Genomic DNA, 19,663 nt, shown 5'->3' on the forward strand with positions numbered 1-19,663 from the left:
GCTTGTATTGTTTTAATAAAAGTACTATGAAAGCTAAATGTATCACCAATTCACACAATCAAAAGCATTTTCCACATCTAGCCCCACCAACACTGCTTCTAAATTATACTGTGTTATGTGGCAAACTACATGCTATGATGCTGTCTTGAGTTTGTCTGTGGCGAACAAATGCTGTCTGGTCTATGCTAATGATTTGTGGTAAAAGTCCCTCTATTCTTTTTGTCAATTAAGATTTTATAATCCTAGTATAACCACATCTGGAATTCTATTAATACAATTATTGTAATATTGATGTGTCTTGGCAGCTGGCAAAGGCCATTTAAAAGTCATACTTCAGGAGTGCCCCCTAAAGGCAGTTTTTTGTCTGATGATTCACTGCCCATGTTGCTAAGATGAAGGTATTTAAAAGGCATATAGACAATGACAACAACATGTAATAAACACTGCAATCCAATAACATATTTTATTATAAGGTGCTTCTGTGGAAATAAAAAGGAGAAAAAAACAAGATAACAGGAACAACTTACTATTATACTGTAATTCAATACAACAGCACCTACTGCATATGACTTAAAATAGAACCATAGTGCTCAATCAACACTTTCAGTTGACAGTCTCAACAAAACAACATTTCAGGTTTGACAAAGGTTGATTTATTGCAGAGCTATTGTACTCTCTTGCATAACATTGTGCTGGTGTAGCTTTTATGGTTATATTTGTGAAATAAACTGCTTTTATTTAAGTTGATAAATACATTATAAATCTACACACTGTAGGTTACCATTTGTATTATTGTATTGTACATTATTAATGTAACATCTTGTCTGTGCAGGTTTCTAAGACAGATCCTTCACCTAAGAGAGAAATGCCTACGATGATCTTGTTTAATGTGGTGTTTGCACTAAGGGTATGAAAATACTTCTTACAATTTCAATTTTAAATTGTGTTAGCTATTTGCTCTAGCAGTTGAAATAAGTTTTGTATAAATGTTAATAATATTTTTACAAATTAACTTGATCTTTTTTATTTTTAATGATGGCACAATTAAGGCAGCTGGGTGTGGGTGGGACACCTATATGAGTGTGTGTGAGTGATAATATTCTGGTATACTCTATCTGTGAGAGCATGGGAACTCAGAGGGAGTACGTGCCAATTTACTTTGCTTAATCATGTCGCCCAACAAGGCACAGCCTGTTCCTGCCCATGCTGAGTCACTGTACCCAGTAAGTCCCAATACAGCTCAAATGGGACGAGAAGTGCTCAGTCATGTTTTGTCAACAATATCTGCCAAGCAACTGTGGAATTTGTACCCTGGAAATTAGTGTGTGTGTATACAGTATATTATTATAATATATATTAATAATAAAATTGTTTTTGTGTGTTTTATAATTAATGGTAAATGATTTAACCATTCATATTTAATGGATTCACAAATATAATAAATTACTGTATTTCATATTTTTCTACATGTTCATTCATACAAAATACAATATATATATATATATATATATATATATATATATATATATATATATATATATATATATATAATGGCAGCTGATCTACTTTACAATACCAAGAGTGAGCACTCATTTTTTATAATATTATATTTGTCCAACCTCATTTACTTACCGGAGGAGAACAGAATATTAATAATACTTCTCTGTATATTGTAATAAAAGGCCCCAATTAAACTGCAGAAATACCACAGAGCTGAGGCAAAACCTGTTATTGTATTAGATTGCATTACAAATGATGATTGAAAAGATGACACTTATAAACTGTTAACTCTGTCAATTAACATTGGCTAAATATTAATATTTAAAAAACAACAATTATTAGCATTTTGTTTTAAACATACACTTAGATATTTAGTGTAAGCATAATTTGAAATCTGTGTTAAATTCATATCTTTTCATTCATATATAAGTGTGTTACATGCTAAGATCTTTACCTCACATAAAGGAGCTCAAAAGACATTTAATTATTAAAAGCTCATACATGTTTGACAGTTCAGCAGTTAGTAGGCTGGTAATGTTTTACATACATTTTAACTGAGCTACAAATTAAAGCACTGATATTGTGAATTGAGTGACATTGGTAATTGCTGTGTTGTACTGTATACATATTACCAACATGTTTCTGTCAAAATGTCACTGTTTCCCTCTCATATTTGGCCTGTATAGGCGAATGCTGACCCATCTGTCATCAGCTGCATGCACAACTTGTCACGTCGCATTGCCATAGCCCTTCAGCACGAGGAACGACGCTGCCAGTACCTGACCAGAGAGGCCAAACTGATGCTGGCAATCCAGGATGAGATAACCACTATGACTGAGAGTGAGATACATACTTGACACACCTCACATTTGACAGCAATGTACTGCTCCCCTTCTCTGGTCTCAATCAATTCATAGATTTCATAGAAGTCATCGTATATAATGGCTTATTTATTATATTACAATATACTGTACCTTGTCAGTATACTCACATTGATTATGTATTATAGTTGAGATTTGAAGGTATATTTTGACAGTGTTCTTTGTTTTTCCTGATTTAAGCGGATGGAAGCCCCCAGTCTCCATTTAGACAAATTCTTCCCAAATGTAAACTAGCCAGAGACCTGAAGGAGGCTTATGACAGGTGTGTGATTAAGCACATTATATATTGTTATTTTAGTTTTATTATTTCTCCCTTTGTCTTACCATTTTGTTCATATAGCTGACTCTAATAGTTGTGTTATTGCAGCCTTTGTACAACTGGAGTGGTGCGACTACATATTAACAACTGGCTTGAGGTGAGCTTCTGTTTACCACACAAGATCCACAGGATTGGCGGCAACTATATCCCCCCTGAGGCATTAGAGCGCAGCCTTAAGGCTATAAGGTTAGTTTTTACTTTGTATATGCAGAATATAAAGTTTCTACACTGTTGTATGTGGGTTGAAACTTTTAAAATGACATTTCTGGCAACACCTCAATCTGCGGTTTTGTAGCGTGATACTGAAAATGGTCTATCATAACTGACCACACATACTCCACCCATTGCCAAACTTCTCAAAGCACAAACCTGTGTATGACGTGTTATTGCAAGTGTTATTGCAGATATAGCCTCATCCATTTTAAAAATATGTTTAATTAAGTTTTAATTAATATCTAAGAAATGTATAACATTTACTGTAAGTTGCTAATATACGTTCCTTTTTCTTCAAATGCAACATCTATTACAACATTTATTTACTGTCATTTGGATATTTTGGTTATTCTCTTCTTAATTGCTTTAATTATAATGGAACCTTAAAGCAGCAGAGTGTTAATTTCTTAATCTGACTTGGCTGCAAGTTAGTTATGCAAAACTGCATAATGAGTCTGTGTTTGTCAGTTCAGAATATAAAAGGTATAAGTCAACATGGTTAAGAAAAAAAAAACTAAGGAGTGATAAACTCTAAAACACACACTTACATTTAGTCAGCCAGCCTGCATAGGCTTATACATGACTACTAAGTAGCACAGGATTGTTACAATTATTATTAATCTGTGTTGTTAGATGCACTGTTGACCCATAGGTCGACTTGCTTAAAAAGAAGTCTCAGATCTAGGAGGTCTGTTGATTCAGATGCTGCATCTTATGTTGTTTGATCCTTCAGACCCTATCATGCTCTGCTGCTGCTGGAAAGTGAGAAGGCACTGCTGGGCCAGCTTCCACTGGACTGCTCACCTGCGATGGTGCGCCTCATTAAAACCTGCTCAGCGGTGAAAAACCTGCAGCAGCTCTCACAGGATGCTGACCTGGCCTTACTTCAGGTGGAGAATAGTCACACCACCTGTGTCACCACTGCACTTTACAACCCCAGATGTCATTCTGTGATCTCAAAAGGCATTTATCTTAACATCTAAACTTTTAAGTTTTAAGGTTATACATGCAGTACATGTATAACATGGGCAGAATCAAAGATCTTGATCCCTTTAGCTGTATGTAGCACCCGGACAAAACTATTAGAAAAAGAAAAAAGGTGAAAAAAAGTGCAACAATTGGAGTGATATCATACTTAATGTCTAATCTCTTACAACATATAGCAGTAAAAGTTGTTTACCCAGAGAGGTTACTGTGTTGATGGTGTCTTACTGCCATCTAGTGGACAATATATGTATATTCAAAGAAAATCCGAGACCACCAGTACAAGTCATTCTCTTAGTTTACAAGTTCTTATATATTTCTTCTATAGTTGGTTTTTAACTGCATAGAATTTTGTTGTTTAGATCTCATTTCACATCAATTATATTATTTGCAAATAATTCTCCCTCTCAGATCTTTCAAATTGCTGCTCACTTGGTTTATTGGGGCAAAGCGATCATCATATACCCACTGTGTGAGAACAACGTCTACATGCTGTCCCCTCATGCCAACATCTGCCTGTGAGTGTTTATGATGTGATGTAAGCTATTTGGCTGTACTTATTACTGTAGAGCTTATGGACCATAATATTGCTGAGCACCCATCCATGTCATTGCCTCATATACATAGGTCTAAAAAAACATGTATTTATGGTTATTAAATTCAGATTTGTACTTGTTAAACCACCTCAACATTTTCTCATGAAAGAATTGGATTGGGCCATTGGCAGTACTTGTATTTTCTTCTCTATACCTAAAACTTTAAATAGCCTTTTCAACATTGTGGAAAAAAGCTGTGTTAATGGAAGAGCTTGCTGTTGTAGAATAATGTCTGCCATCTCTCCCTGGATAGATACTCACCACTGGCTGAGCAGTTTGCCCAGCAGTTTCCTGGTCATGATCTGCCCTCCATGTTAGCCAAGTTCTCACTGCCTGTCTCACTGGCCGAGTTCAGAAACCCTCTGGAAGCTCCTGCACAGGAGGTAGGACTTTTATTCAAGATCAGATAACAAATAACCTTACTCCTCCACACTGGAATACATACATACACTACACATGTATTAAGCCAGCAAGTAATTAGTATCAAGTCCTTAAATTATTTTTGCTTTTGATTATATGTAGAATATACAAAAAATAAACAACAGTATATTATGAATTAATTTGAAATACAAATCCACTTTATTTTCCTATGTTGGTGAAATAATTTGATTTATATGTATTGTTTTCTCAACAGAAAGGACAAAAAAAAAGTATAATAAATGTTTCTAGTTTAAAGAATCATACCATTTTTAGATATGTATACAATTTAAACATAAAGGAAATTATAGTTCCCTGGTAAATCCCTTGTACATATAGGGCTATTCATGTAAATGTACTAGATACTGTATTGTAAGAGCAGACCATCTGGTGTTCTCCGACCCATCTTGTTTTGGCATAACTGCTTGCTTGGGCGTCGGCGATGAATTATAAATGGCAAAGGGACATCAGCTCTAGCGTCTGCAGCCTCCATTTTTCATGAGAACAACATAAGAGCCAGGGCTCTTTCTTTTGGCTTTATTTTGAGCTTGTATGGAACCCACGACTGATTTTAAACATTTGATCTGGTTAGGGACATAAGCGTGTTCAGCTTTACTTGTTCAGTGTTTATCCTGTGCTCAGCCGTGATGCAGTTTGCTGCTCTGCTCCTGATCAGGCCCAGCTGATCCAGATGGTTGTGTGGATGCTCCAGCGGCGCCTGCTGATCCAGCTGCACACGTATGTCTGCCTGTTAGTGCCGCCCAGCGAGGATGAGCCCGGGTTGAGGGATGAAGACCCTCCACTGGCTGCCCGAGTAGGAGGCCGCAGTCTCAGCACCCCTAGTGCTCTAAGCTTCGGTTCCCCAAGTATGTTCTCACTGAGCTCTTTCCTCCGCCTGCCTCTAAAATGGTTTAAAAGGGTTATAGATAATCAATGATCATGTCTGCTTCCTGTGTATAGCCAGCAGTGATGACATGACCCTCACCAGTCCCAGTATGGACAACTCTAGTGCAGAGCTACTGCCTGGTGGGGACTCTCCGCTTAACAAGAGGATGACCGAGACGCTACTTGCCAGCCTGTCAGAGCACGAGAGGCAGGTTATTCTTAACATCCCTGCGGCACAAAATCCAGAGGATCTTCGGATGTTTGCCAGGTAATTAAGCCAGAAGCCTAATGCATATTGTGTGCTTTTTTGTTAGTGCATTAAATGTTTCTTAGCTCTCCATTGCTCTCTGCGTTGTCTGCTTCTGTCAGATTAAAGGCCCCTTTACACTGTAAGATATTTGGCCATCTGAGAAGAAAATTAACAATCGTGAGAGAAATCTTCAGTCATCAATTCATTGATATTGAACAATCTGACACAGATTGCGACCAAGATTTTATTAGATTCGTGTGACTTGCAATAAACCTACGCAGTCGCTGTTTGTGTACAGTCTAAAGGTGCCTTAACAGATGGAATACCATTAAGTGAGGATCCAGTGATTCATGAGGTCATAAATCACATTTAATGCTTTGAATCATGGGAAATAAGAACATATTCATGCATTGGTGTTAAAAATAAAAGTTCTTACATTTGCATTCACAGAAATTGAATTGGAAAATATTGGCTGGAGAATTGAGATAATTTATGAGAGGTTAGTTGTGCGCATGTTTAAAAAGGGGAAATGTTTAGAAAGCTTCCTAATCCAGTATCAGTTGTGTGTACTACCTACTGCACAGTAAGGAAACATGTCATCAGAGCTGCAAAAGTCCTGTTGCATGGTTGATTTACACAGCTAATGATTCAATGAAACTCTATCTCTCAACCCATTTGTCTGCCTGTTGTGTTTCCAGGCTGCTGCACTATTTCAGGGGACATCACCACCTGGAAGAGATTATGTACAATGAGAACATGAGGCGCTCGCAGCTCAAGACGCTGTTTGACAAGTTCCGCAATGTCCTTGTGGTAACCAACCATGAGGATCCCATTATTTCCATCTTTCAGTCACCCATGGAGTAGAGGCACAGGGACGGTATCAGCTCTCACAAACTGGAAAATATGTCTGTTTGAGAGGAGTTAATAGCCTGCTGTGCTCACAGCTAAGTGCTATTGCTCAACGGTGTTTTAATGTGAACTGACATGATTGTGTTAATGAGTGCAGATTTACAAAATGAATAAAGTTTGTCCTTTATGAGCCAAATGTTTGTTTACAATATTAAATTATTTTGTACATACCAGAAATGCCTCAAGTATTTACTTTCAATATTGGTGTAGTGGGGGTTTAACTTTATCTTCCCCTGTCCCAGATAGCTCATCTGTACTGACCACAGAGGCGCACACTGAGTAATGATCATTCCAGACCTCCAGCTACCTCTCCTCAGGAATCCCAGAGGTGGGAAGAGAAAGACGGCAAGAAAGGGCAGACTCTAAACATCAGACAAGCCGATTTTGTTTTGAGAGAAGCAGAGCGTTCCAAACATCTGTGAAATTACTGAGTCACTGAGAAGAGAGTTTCCCAAGTATGTATATTAAAAAACACTTACACAATAAATGAAAAAACATTTTGTATAATTTATTCAGATTCGCATTCAGACATTCAACCAGTCATATGGTTATTCTACCACCTTGACTTTCTTTTTACGTTTTTATAGTGCCTAAATGGTGAAGTCCACAAAGGGAACAGATGGCAGAGTAGTTTTAGGAATATTCCTGTTATGTCCTTTTGACATTGTGCTGTCCTGTGTCAGACTGCACATCTGAGGGACCTAAATTGTTCATTACATTTCCAGACAGAGACTGTCTTTCTGCCTCTTTGTTCACTACACTAACACAGGGGTGCCCATGAAGATAAAAACGCCAGGGCTTCTTGGCCCATTCCCCATGGGACTCGATTCCAATGCGTGGTGCTGATACTATATCGTGGGGTTCTACTGGATTTGTGTGGGGGTCCTTTTCCAGCCACACCTCTGGGTCTGAGGCTAGGTCTCGACGGTCAAAACAGCGGGGTATATTTAGAGCCTGGCACAGCTTTGAAGGGCCGTTGCAGAGCTCTTTGTCCTTAAGTTGTCGGGCTCCCTCTTTGCGTCTGGCTGCCCTCAGCTGCCTCATGACGGGCTGCCCTTGCAGGGGCTCAAGGGAGCGCAGCAGCACGGCAGCACCCTCCCCTGGGAATACAGCACACAATAAGCATCGGTCAGCAAGGCTCCACTCTGTCTCCTTCCTTTCGGCTTTAATCCACTGATGATGAAAAACACTGCTGTATTGATTTAATGTTTTAATAATCAACACTTGTAGGAGGGCACATTATACCAAAAAATATTTCTTTTGTTTACATGCATCAGTAGGCAAAATGGCTATCATAATGAACACCTGTGGTGGGCAATGCTTTTACCTTCACTAGACACGTTCATACAAAGGTAGATGCCATAGATTGTATACACATAGATTGTGCCAGGCTTCATGAACATGGCTGTATTCCTCTCAGTGCGTTTGCCTCCTGCTGAGTGTGATGCTTTGTCCTCCCCTCCAAGGTAGGCTTCAGTTTCTACTATTCTCCCTCGCAGCTCAGTACCATCTGCACACCTGCGGACCAACACCTGCAGGGACAAGAAACAAGACAGATTATGTTTTATTATGATTAATTTATTAATCACTTAGTCAATCAACAGTAGATTAGTTGGCAACAATTTTAATATATTAAGCCAAAATGGCAAAAATATGGGGTTTTGTTTTTTTTAAGCCTTCTGTGATAGTAAACTGAATATCTTTTGGGACTGTTGATCCTACAAAACCAGACATTTGAAGATGTGACCATGGGCTCTGGGAAATTGTACATTTGCACACACTTAATATACCAAACGATTAATCGATCAAGCATGTAAATAATAATTAGATGCTGTCCTACACAAAGGGAACGGTCTGGATGCATTGTGGATTTTGCAAGGTTGTAGCTAAGTGTAATCAAATGAAATACAATGTCTCAGTGTTGCAATGAAGCACTGAAGAGACAGGTTACTTAATGAAGCTCCTGCATGAAATACAAAGTAACCATAGGAGGCTAGACTTTCAGATATAAGGCTGCCTTGTTGTCTCAGGTCCTTGTAGCTTTGATAGATTGAAATGTTGACAGACTGGACAAAAGATGTCTACCTGTAGAGCATTAACGTTATATGGCTTTCAGAAACCATCCTTACAAAATAACTGGATGTAAAACTAAGGTGAGATAGCAGATTACCTTGCCGAGGAATGCTTTAGCCAAACTGATGCAGGACTGGTTGAAAAAATCCTCTGCCAGTTTGTGCTGCAGGTCACTCTTGGTTAAATAATTGCTTTGCTCCGTCTCAGCACTTTGAGCATTTTCACACTTCTTCAGCTTCGCGGGTGACACCTTCAGTGTCAAATCCGTCCGGTTTTCATGTTTATTTACTGCTTGCTCGGGTGCTGCTGCTAACGTTGTCAATGCTAGCATCTTTCTTTTTCCCCTTAACATCATGTTGTCGCAAAACACTTAAAAAAAATTAACAAAAAATGTATGACACCCTCACGTCTCTTTTGTAATGTCATTAACACTTTTACATATTCTTTAAACCATTTACTTAATTATTTATTTGATTATTATAGTCATAATTGATCCACGCTTATAGCAGATCAATGCTAGTGCTAACATACAGGAAGTAAACTATTGTTTTGTATTTCTTAAAGGGACCGCGCTACCATTTCGGTCTGACGGAAAGCTTCTCCTGACGGACGTTACTGTAAATCACTGTAACGTTAAACGTTAATCATTAATTGATTATGTTTAGATTTAGTGGTTCCGGTTAATGGTTTCTATCCACTGTAAGGAGGAAGTAATGTCCAACTTGTGTTTTTTCCACAACATTATCAAACGTGACTTTGCAGCCCGAAGTGTTCTTCCTGCTACAAATAACAGCCACATTTGCTGATAGTTAAATCCCACTAACAGTGGCCTTTTCCTGCTGCTGTCTTATCTTTTCAGCCTCATTTGAAAACACTCCGCTCTAGAGGTTATAAATAGAGCTGGTGTGCTCATCATGCCTGCCTGTGCCCAGGAAGTGGATGGCGCCAGTTTGGCTCCAGGCACTGTGGGTCCATGTGGCTTTCTGGAAGACTAACAGTGTGTGTTATGCCACAGACTACAACTTTATCATGAAAGTACAAGTTTGCTGTGCTGTTTTTCTAACGCACTGCGTTGACCCTAAGCTCATGACTGCATGCATTGACTATAAGAGTGGATGGATAGGCTGATTATAGATATATGGATAAATGCAGAGCGTAAATGAGTAAAATAGATTAAGGGATGTTATGTTTAAAATAGATGGATTTATTGTGCCATTCAAATTGTTGTTGAGAACAGAAACCAAAAATATTGGTTACATTTTTAAAAATTGACATATTTTGCAGGTCGTTTGCAAATATTTTTCACATACAGGCTATTGTGGTTTGAGTTCATTTACATGTTTAACTGCTAGTTACTGAACTAATTATAGCCATCAGATTAAGTTAAAAGTTTAACAAAAATAAGTCCTCTGGACATCCTGCTGAGCTTTATTGTAGCTGCAGCCCACACTGGTTGTGCATGGTTTCTTTAGGTTCGTCATTCTGCAGTTATTTATCATTATGTGTTTTGCACCACTTTAAGGGCCTTTTTCTCCTTTCCAAGCATTTTGAGCTGTATTTTATTTTAGGCTTTTATGCTGGAGATTGACCTTTTCAATTTATCCTGCTTGTACAGACCTGGCCTGCTGGAAGGTGGCTTTTTTCCCCACATTGCAGGCAACATATTGTCAGTTGCTGCTGCAGCTTTACACATTGGTTAGATTTACAATGCCCTTCTTTATGCCTTTTTAATTCTGATGTTCATCAGCCTTTTTTTTCTGCTTTTGCTCCTGCAGCTACTTGTTCACCACGTCAATAATAATCTTATCTGGAAGAAGTAGTCTGTTAGTGGACTTGATTTATCAAAAACTATGATTACAAAAGAGCACACTTTATAGCAGGCCTCATGTGCCTCATGTGTGTTATTCATTCATTTAAGAGAGGAAAACACAGAAACACAGATAGCAATGTTACAAAAAATAGTTCTCCCCCCATAGAGGCCTCTCTCCTTTGGTCAGTCAGATCTTCGGAGAGGTGCCAGAAAGTGCAGCATGCTGCTGAAGTGGCAGCCGTGTGTGTGTGTCTGTGTGTCTGTGTGTGTGCATGCGTACATGCCTGTTGCATTGCAGACATAGGTGAAGGGCACATGAGGGTAAGTTGATATACTGCAGCAACATAAAAAAGTGCCATAAAAATTCTCAGTTCAAATATTTGCATGGCTAGTTATTTGATGTCATTACACCTATTATGTAGTATCTCTTATTGCTTGCTTTTGTTTTGTCAAAATGGTAAAATTTTCAAAATCAAATTCTTAAATCATAAATGTAAGTAACAGTATGCTACTGTAGGATTAGGGCAGTTGTGTAGTAATTATGGATAAAATAATTGCATAAATTATTGAGCCAGGATATGATCCAGACAAAAAAACCTGCTGAGCATGTCTAGTAGAACAGTCCGAGCATGGGTTGTTGACTTTGTCATTGCTGGTGGACCAGTGAAGGCCATTGTTTGCTTTGACTGTTTCCACTGCCTGTCAGCAGTGATGCTGGTCTGGGCCGGGCAGCTTTCATTGTTTCTGCCACTGATAATCTCAGAAGCCACAACTTGGCTGTAGCGTTGCATTCTGGATCACTTTCAATTCCAGCAGTCACCGCAGTGATAGTGACGCTGAGCAGGGACGCCAGAGACTCATCTGTGTGTGCAGATGGACGAACAGAATGCAGGCAGAAAATATCTTACTACACCATGAGTCAGAGAATCCTATGAACAATAAGAGCTGATCTTCTGGGTATAATATCCTCTTGTCATGCAGTGTTTAGAAAGTAAAATGTTTTATTAAAGTTGTGATTTTTTTGATAAAGTTTATGTAAATAAAAATTTACACAGTGAAATGTTTCAATTTCTTCTCACTTTTCAAGATTCGTTAAATATATATTCATGTACTGTATATAGTTTGAAAACCGAGACAGACTGGCATTGCTGTCTTTGGTTTATATCTGGCTGTATGAAAACATTACATCAAACACATGACTGAAATGGATTGACCAAAATAATGTCACTATTTTGTCCTGCCATGTTTATGATATCTTATGTCTGAATGCCAGTACCATCAGTGAAAAAGTCAAAATGCTTTCCCTAAGTAAATTGGCACAATGACAACATTTTATTTATTGTCTTTAAAGCTTTACTTTTTACAGATTTCTTCTGTGGTAATACATTTTACAAGAATGACAAACCCTTTACCTGCAACAGTGTGGCATTGACGTCCTCAAACGGATAAACTGTGAAATACAGCATGTCTACAAGTATAGTAGTACAGTGGCAGTGTTTCAGCAGAAGGTACTGTAATCATAACTATGCAAGACTTTGCTGTTGCATTTCTTTTATATGACAGTCGTAATTAAAAAAAGGACATCTCGGATGTTCTTGGTTGTAAATAAACGCTGAAAACTATTAGTGGCGATGTGTCATAGCTTTTGAACGGCTGAGATAACCTCCATACTGTGTTTAAATTTGTATTGCTTACACAACATCATCATATTTATAACAGATTTTAGTGTTAGCCATCCTCATTCCATTACAAGGTGCAGCAGTAAAGACTCTTATGATAGTCTAAATGGTCTTTCAGCAACACTTTCAGAGGTCTTTTCACCATGAATTGCTGCATTCTTAATTTTCTATCATATGTCTTTTTCTTCTTTTATCTTCTCTCTCTTTTAGCATTTTCTGGACCACATGTCTGGAAAAAGTAGATTGATTGAATGACGAAGGCGTGTTTAAAAATACCAAAGCATAAACACAAAGATCAGTTTTCGGTAGGATATACTTCAAATATCAAGACTCCATATCAGCCTCTGAAATAGGTTCCAAGAAACCTTTCCAGTAGTAACTTTAATTGCAATCATTTTTGTGACAAGTAACATTCTCATACACAAAGGAGCCTTCTTCCTCACCAAGCCAATGAGTAGCAGAGCCTGGTAGTCATCTTTAGCCTCAGTGTTTGTGGGATTCATTATTCATTGACGATTCATGATTCATGAGTCTCTTTTCTTGTTTGCTGCAGAGGTGTGGTGTGTGCTGCACAGGTGGCTGGTTTCTCACTGGGAGGGGGAAACGGGAGGGGTATTCTATGGGCGACTCCATTCACACATCTGCACAACAGAGACATCATGCTTATGGAGAAACATGTCTTTTTCAACATCTGGGATCTCATGCCAACAGGTTTTAACAGAACCACATTTAAACAGGTTAGGGAATACCATGTATGCATGTGTCTACTGTATGTATGTGCTTTCCTTGTATTTGTCTAGACCAAATGTATAGTTTTGTTCTACAATATAGAAAATTGGTGATTTTATTTTTTTATTTTATTAGGATGCCCATTAGCTGATGCAGAACAGGAGCTACTCTTCCTGGGGTCCACACAAACAAAACATGGCAACAGATAAAACATTTTCAAGCAAAACAACAACATGAAATAAAAATAAGAAAAGTATAACTAACAATATTCTTTCTTTCAAACATATAACAATACATATTCCTCTTCTTCTCTTCTCTGCTTCTCTTCATAGTTGTCAGATTCATCATTCCCTTATAGAACTGGCTCAGGTTTGCATTGCACCAGCTCTTAATTATGCTGTTCCGCGGGACATCCTTTGACACACTGAGCTCCTCTCTCCTCTCTCTTTCCATCTGTGTGCATTCATGTCCCAGAAATGCTCGTTACTAACTTAGCTCTGGGAAGCTTAGTCCCCAGAGTCCTTATGTTTTTTCGCCCAGCAGTTTTCCTTGGATTAGGGTGGCACCTAAATCGTGGTTGCAGCTGTCGCCGTGGTCCTGCTACGCGCCCTGCTACACCCTGCTACGCCCTGCAATGTCCTGCTACGACATGAACTACTACAACTACTATTTCTAGTCATAGTTCCATTATCTTTATTGTGACTATTATTGCCACTGTTCATCACACCCCAACCGACACCGTCAGACACCACCTACCAAGTGCCTGGGTCTGTCCGAGGTTTCTCCCTCAAAGGGAGTTTTTCTCACTACCCAAGGTTTCTCCCTAAAAGGGAGTTTTTCCTCGCCACTGGGGGAATTACTGGAATTGTTGGGTCTTTGTAAATTATAGTGTGGTCTAGACCTACTCTATCTGTAAAGTGTCTTGAGATAACTCTTGTTATGATTTGATACTATAAATAAAATTGAATTGAATATACACTTACAGTATATATATATTAAACTAAATTCATAAGCACTGAATATACAAAAGTGAACAACATTTACTTACACTTACAACATATTAGTATACATGTAAATATTCCTATACATAAAAAGTATACAGGCGTAGGGCCATTAGATGTTGCTTTACTTGTTTTTTAAAGCTTGCTTTATTGTGTGCTTTAGCAATCTCAGCTGGAATTGAGTTCCATACAACCATTCCTCAATACTGTACATTGCTTTGATTGTGTTCTGGATTTAGGAACTGTGTAAAGACCTCTGTTGGCATGTCTGGTGGAGTATGTATGTGTGTTAGAGCTGAATATGAGTTGACTATATAAATAAATAATTAGGAATTTTCAATACATTGATGTTTTTAACAAAAACCAGGAGTGATGCTGATAGCCTCTCTTCAACTTTCAACCAGGAGAGATTGACATGCATGTTGTTTACATCAGACATAAGTGTGCATCGAAGGGCAAGACGAGCTGCTCTGTTCTGAGCCAGCTGCAGTTTTCCTAGATCCTTCTTTGTGATAGATGTGATTAAACTGCATCAGGTGACTTGAGATTTGGGTTTAGAGAGTTTAGTTTCCACCTATTCAGCAGAGATACACTTGAGAAACAGAAACAACTGTGTAGAATCTACTTTTTAAAACTAAGAAGTAGTCAATAAAACCATAGTAGTTATTTTAAACCATTTAGTAGTTTTTTAAAGCACAAAAAGCACAAAAATAGTCAATAACAGTTTGAGAGCTGTTTTAGTAGATCATTAAATGACAAAAACTTAGCCTTCCATTTGTTTGGTTTATTGATTGAGTCTGCACTAAAATATCCTGCCTCCTGACGTTTCTCCATCTAGTCTGATAACAGCTTCCTTGTCTGAGCTCACACCTGTGGCTCTCTGAGGGAACAATCGTTGACTTAGGCAGGGGGGGAGGGCTACAGGAGCTCACTGGTCTTATCACAAAAACAAGGGAGTAAATCTGCTCAACATGACCATGCAGCAAAAAAAAAGAAAAAAAAAATCTGCCCTCTTTGATTTCTTCAACAGCCTACTTCTGCTGTGGTATTTAGCAGCAGTACAGTTTCCTTTTGCCAGTAATGCACAGTATGTGCTCTGTCATTGAATGTAAACCAGCATGCACTGCATTTTAACTGACTTCAGCTCTACCCAACTATTGATTGTGTGATCATAGCTTGTTGCAAACAAAATCCTAAGTTACCAATATTATATACTATCAATGGACCCCTAAAAGCATCATAAATAAGTCCCATGCTTGCATTTGGCTTCTTTCGAATATTTCTTTGGTTTGGTAAACTATGTCACCATGTAAAAGCAAAAACTTCTCTGGTCTTAACCCAGAAATGATGGTCTCCCTTCCACTTCTCTGCTTGGTTGAAGAAAGAGGAAGTAATTTATGGACTGTCTGACAATGTCTCTTTGCTTAAACATTACCCTTGCACTCAACCCTTTTATCTGTGTCTGATTGATGGGGCTTCAGGGAGCATTGAGTGATCCTACAGGTCCTGTGTTGCTTCCTAATTGCTGCCTTTGCCCCAGCTTCAACCCTCCTCAATCCTAGGGGAACAACTTCATGCTATATCAATCAGAGACTACCAGTAGGCCACTGATGGGTCCTTACATAGCTGAGTACATGTAAAAGTGTTGATGGAAGTCCAGTAAACTCCTGTGGTGGATATACTGTCTTTTTCCTAAGTTAGGAGCATGTCTCTGAATTAGCTTGATTTTCAATGGGCCTATGCCATGCTGGCAGGGACGAGACATATGGGTGCAAGACAGAGAGGAGACATGAGCTGAGCGGAAGCTCTAGCCTTTCATACTGTGAACTACAAACAAGACCAGTTGTGAGACCTGTCGAATGTTTGCCTGTATATTTTGGTTTTCCCTCACATTTGAACAGTCTTGATAAAAAATAAGGTTTTGATTGTTTCTTGCTACAGATATTACTCACTGCTGTGGAGGAGGTGTTACAAAATTTCACAACCACACTTTAGACACTTATTATATTGGAAAAACTGTATCAATCTGCTATTTTAAGTAGATCTGTAAAGAATATTATTGAATATAAAACTCAAACACTCTTATGACCCCTTGTTGTAGTAACACAAACAAATCACCTGCCCTCTCAGCATAAAAATGGGATCATATTATGTCTTCCTATATTTGAATAGCATAAAGTTCATTGGTGAGTGTCTTAATCAAGAACTACATCAAAGTAACCAAGGAGAATTTTCCAGGAACCTGAGACACTTTTGCCCCAAGACCTCATCTGAGAGAAACTGCGTACTTGGTGCCCCTTGTCAGCACCTCAGAAACCTTCAGCTTCCTAACATCCATCATTTTCCTAGAGAATATTCCCAGGTGGATCTGAGCTTTTACTGAACTCATGATGAAATGCACTGTGATGGTCTTTTCATTAGATTGAGCAGCATTGTATTACACCTGTATTACCTGATGCAGAGTGGCTCCATTTCCTCTACTGAAAATATTATTTTACTCTTTAAGTGTGTGCTATCTTATTTCTTTTAACAGATTTAAATAAGATCAAAAACCCAGAAACAGATGTGACAGAGGAACATTGCCTGTAAACAATTAATACATTCAAAATGTATAGATATGCAGTCACAGAGATAATTGCTATGAAAATGCCTTTGACTCGGTTTCTGTCCATGGCCTCACACTTGGGAATGCCCATGAGGTTTGGGTGTGAATTGATGACTGCAGACATGACTGCAGAATCCTACAAGCCAAGTATGGGAGGAATCCCAGCAACAATGGCATACCACACACGTGAATCTCATTTGTGTGTATTTGTGGTAGATTCATTTGTCTATGTATCTATGTATCTATCTATCTATCTATCTATCTATGTGAACATATCTTGACATTGACAATCACATTCTTTACCAATGCTTTTGAGTTATTTTCATGTTGTTGTATACTATAAGTCTTGACAAACTAAACAAGACAAACCAGTAGCAGCAGCAAACAAGTGTTCAGGCTTAGTTTAATAGGGCTCAGTCAGCCATATTAACATCAGCAGACTCAAAACCCAGGCTCATATGACCCTGGTGTTATATGGTCATGATTTGAAGAAAATGTGTGGGATTTATATAATAGTTAATAGACAATCAGTTTCTTCATTGGCTCAGAAGTAAAGCACAACTGTATAATTCATCTAAAATGTAATGTGAGCACAGAGTTCAGTGATATCATGTGGCGCTATGATCATCATCATGTCATGTGGCAACATTGCATGATTTGTCTAGGAAAGGACCAACAATTGGGGAAAAACATGAAGGTTTACATTATACATTTGTAATAGTCCTTTGACATGTTAACACAATGTATTTATCAACATTTATTTATTTATATTCATCATTTCAGTTGTAGACACAGTTGTAGTTGTAGGCTTGCTGAAATATGATTTTAAGTGGTTACAGATTACATGATGCTACACAGTTATATTAGAAAATCCATCACTTGGGGTTGTATGACAAAATAAATCCCTAAATTTAAGAAGTAAGCCCAGAATAAACATATTTGATGAGTATGCAAAGTGGGGGAGGAGGATCGTCACATCTCAAATATCTGATGACCCCTTCAAGTGTGCTGAATGTGATGCACCTAACCTCAAATGAATCGAGGGAAGTTTATTTTTCTGTACAGTATGTACTCATCTATGAAACAATCATGAAGTCAGTCACAATTTTATTCTATTTTTGGTCTTTGACCAAATTTTATTCTATTTTTGGTCTTTGATTACGACACTCAAATTAATAAGGTTGGGCAGGTCAGCAATTTATTGGACAAAGTTCTGAGTGAAAACACTTGCCTACGTATTTACCTTTGTACCAAATGGAGTGCCTTATTGTTTTTTATTGTCTAGGCTTTGAATGTACCTACAGTTCCTACTGGTGACTGAAAAAGTCCAATCTCCAGTTTTTGTTGCACGCTTTATTGATTATGTAATATGTGCAGTGAAATGCAGAGTGGCATACTCTTAAGGCTGTGCTATAATGTTTAATAAATTGCTTACTAATAATTAAAATAAGAGCAAACATTTAGAAAATAAGAAAAGCAATTCCAATATAATAAAACTAATTCTGCTTTTAAAATCACAAAATAAGAAATATCACCTTTTTGTAATGGTGCATCATCATGGCATGTCACTGAGACTTTTATTTTGAAATCGTCCTATATGTTGTTGTTACAACATGCTGTTTGCTCATTCATATACGCAATAAAACACGCATTAGGCCCATATTAATCAAATAGGTCTGTGTAGATAACAGGTGCAGTGGTGACCCAGGCTGAGGATAGGGCAGACACAATAAAAGCTGCTTATAACAAGTAATTTGACTTACCCAGTGTGTTTTTACAGTGCTCCAATCTTATTGTTTAGTTTAGTTTAGTTTATTAGTTTATAATGTTGTGGACAGTCCCCTTTAATGAACTATACAGTAAAAGGAGCAGCTTTTGCCTCAACGGCTAATTTCCAGCTGTAGTCCCCGGCCAGCTGACAATAGGCATCCTAAAATACAATGATTAACATATTAAAAGTTAGTTACATTACATTTATAATAACAGCAGGCCTAAAAAAAAAAGTGGCACACAAACAGACAAGCACAGATAGTGGCAATGGCATTAAATCAGTCCATGCAGTTAATACAATATAAAGGAAACTAAAGAAAAGAGTCTCAAGAGGCCACATTGAAAGCACATACAAGACATAACAGAGGCAGGCAGCAGAGATGGAGCGACAGCAACAATGATTACGTAACATCAAACACACCTCACATAGATTAATGTGTACAGGTAATAGTTATCAGACAGCCATGTTTTAAGGTATTTTGTGAAAGTGGAATATGTATATCTTTGATTGTAGTGGGCAATGAATTCCAGTTTTGTAATGCCGTTACAGAAAATGATAATTTGCCAAATGTGCTTTTCCTGAATGGAATTAGAAGGTCACCTCGTACGGTGCTTCTGGTAATGTGACTGCTGTTGTTACGTTGGTCAAGCAGAAGGTTTAAGTAGCCTCTTTGGTCCTGATTTTATTGACACAATGATTTTTACATTATTTTCAGTCACAAAGGTTTAGGCTATGTCAGTTTTTAAAAGTAATCCACAACAAATTAAAAGTATCCTTTCCAATTCCTCCCTCCCTCCCACTGCAGATCCCGAAATTATTATGAAATGATTATTATAAAACATATTGTTGAACTAATAAGGCTACAATTTCAATACTATAGTCATTACACATGTAGCCCATTTTAAGGGCCCAACTGAGGATTTTACATTTTTGAGAGAATCACTGTAAATGGAGAAATTTAAACCCCGGTTTCAGTCCCCAGACCCAACTCTGGCTGAGGATATCGCTTAGTCACCGGAGTTCACCGGGAGAAGCAGCGCC

The 19,663-nt window shown here is 38.0% G+C and overlaps 2 protein-coding genes across 3 annotated transcripts in view; one reads left to right on the forward strand and one right to left on the reverse strand.

Annotated features, from left to right (window-relative positions):
• Positions 1–7,108, forward strand: part of nprl3 (NPR3-like, GATOR1 complex subunit) — a 15,857-nt gene extending 8,749 nt beyond the window's left edge. Inside the window, exons 5-14 of one of the 2 annotated variants that reach the window (XM_028600589.1) lie at positions 833–907; positions 2,187–2,340; positions 2,562–2,643; positions 2,749–2,886; positions 3,647–3,803; positions 4,309–4,415; positions 4,747–4,876; positions 5,587–5,776; positions 5,871–6,063; positions 6,744–7,108. In XM_028600589.1, the coding sequence (XP_028456390.1) occupies positions 833–907; positions 2,187–2,340; positions 2,562–2,643; positions 2,749–2,886; positions 3,647–3,803; positions 4,309–4,415; positions 4,747–4,876; positions 5,587–5,776; positions 5,871–6,063; positions 6,744–6,909 (1,392 nt within the window). In that variant the 3' untranslated portion in view covers positions 6,910–7,108. The remainder of the gene's footprint in view (positions 1–832; positions 908–2,186; positions 2,341–2,561; positions 2,644–2,748; positions 2,887–3,646; positions 3,804–4,308; positions 4,416–4,746; positions 4,877–5,586; positions 5,777–5,870; positions 6,064–6,743) is intronic. The other variant, XM_028600590.1, reaches the window with a different exon arrangement.
• A 333-nt stretch (positions 7,109–7,441) lies between these two features.
• mpg (N-methylpurine DNA glycosylase) lies at positions 7,442–9,712 on the reverse strand. Its single transcript, XM_028600130.1, has 3 exons — positions 9,125–9,712; positions 8,282–8,486; positions 7,442–8,054 (listed from the first exon to the last, which is right to left on the reverse strand). The coding sequence occupies exons 1-3, from the start codon at positions 9,380–9,382 to the stop codon at positions 7,603–7,605; spliced, it is 915 nt and encodes a 304-aa protein (XP_028455931.1). The 5' UTR covers positions 9,383–9,712; the 3' UTR covers positions 7,442–7,602.
• Between the last annotated feature and the right edge of the window lie 9,951 nt (positions 9,713–19,663).

This window comes from Perca flavescens, chromosome 15 (genome assembly GCF_004354835.1).
Source record: "Perca flavescens isolate YP-PL-M2 chromosome 15, PFLA_1.0, whole genome shotgun sequence".
Lineage (NCBI taxonomy): Eukaryota > Metazoa > Chordata > Actinopteri > Perciformes > Percidae > Perca > Perca flavescens.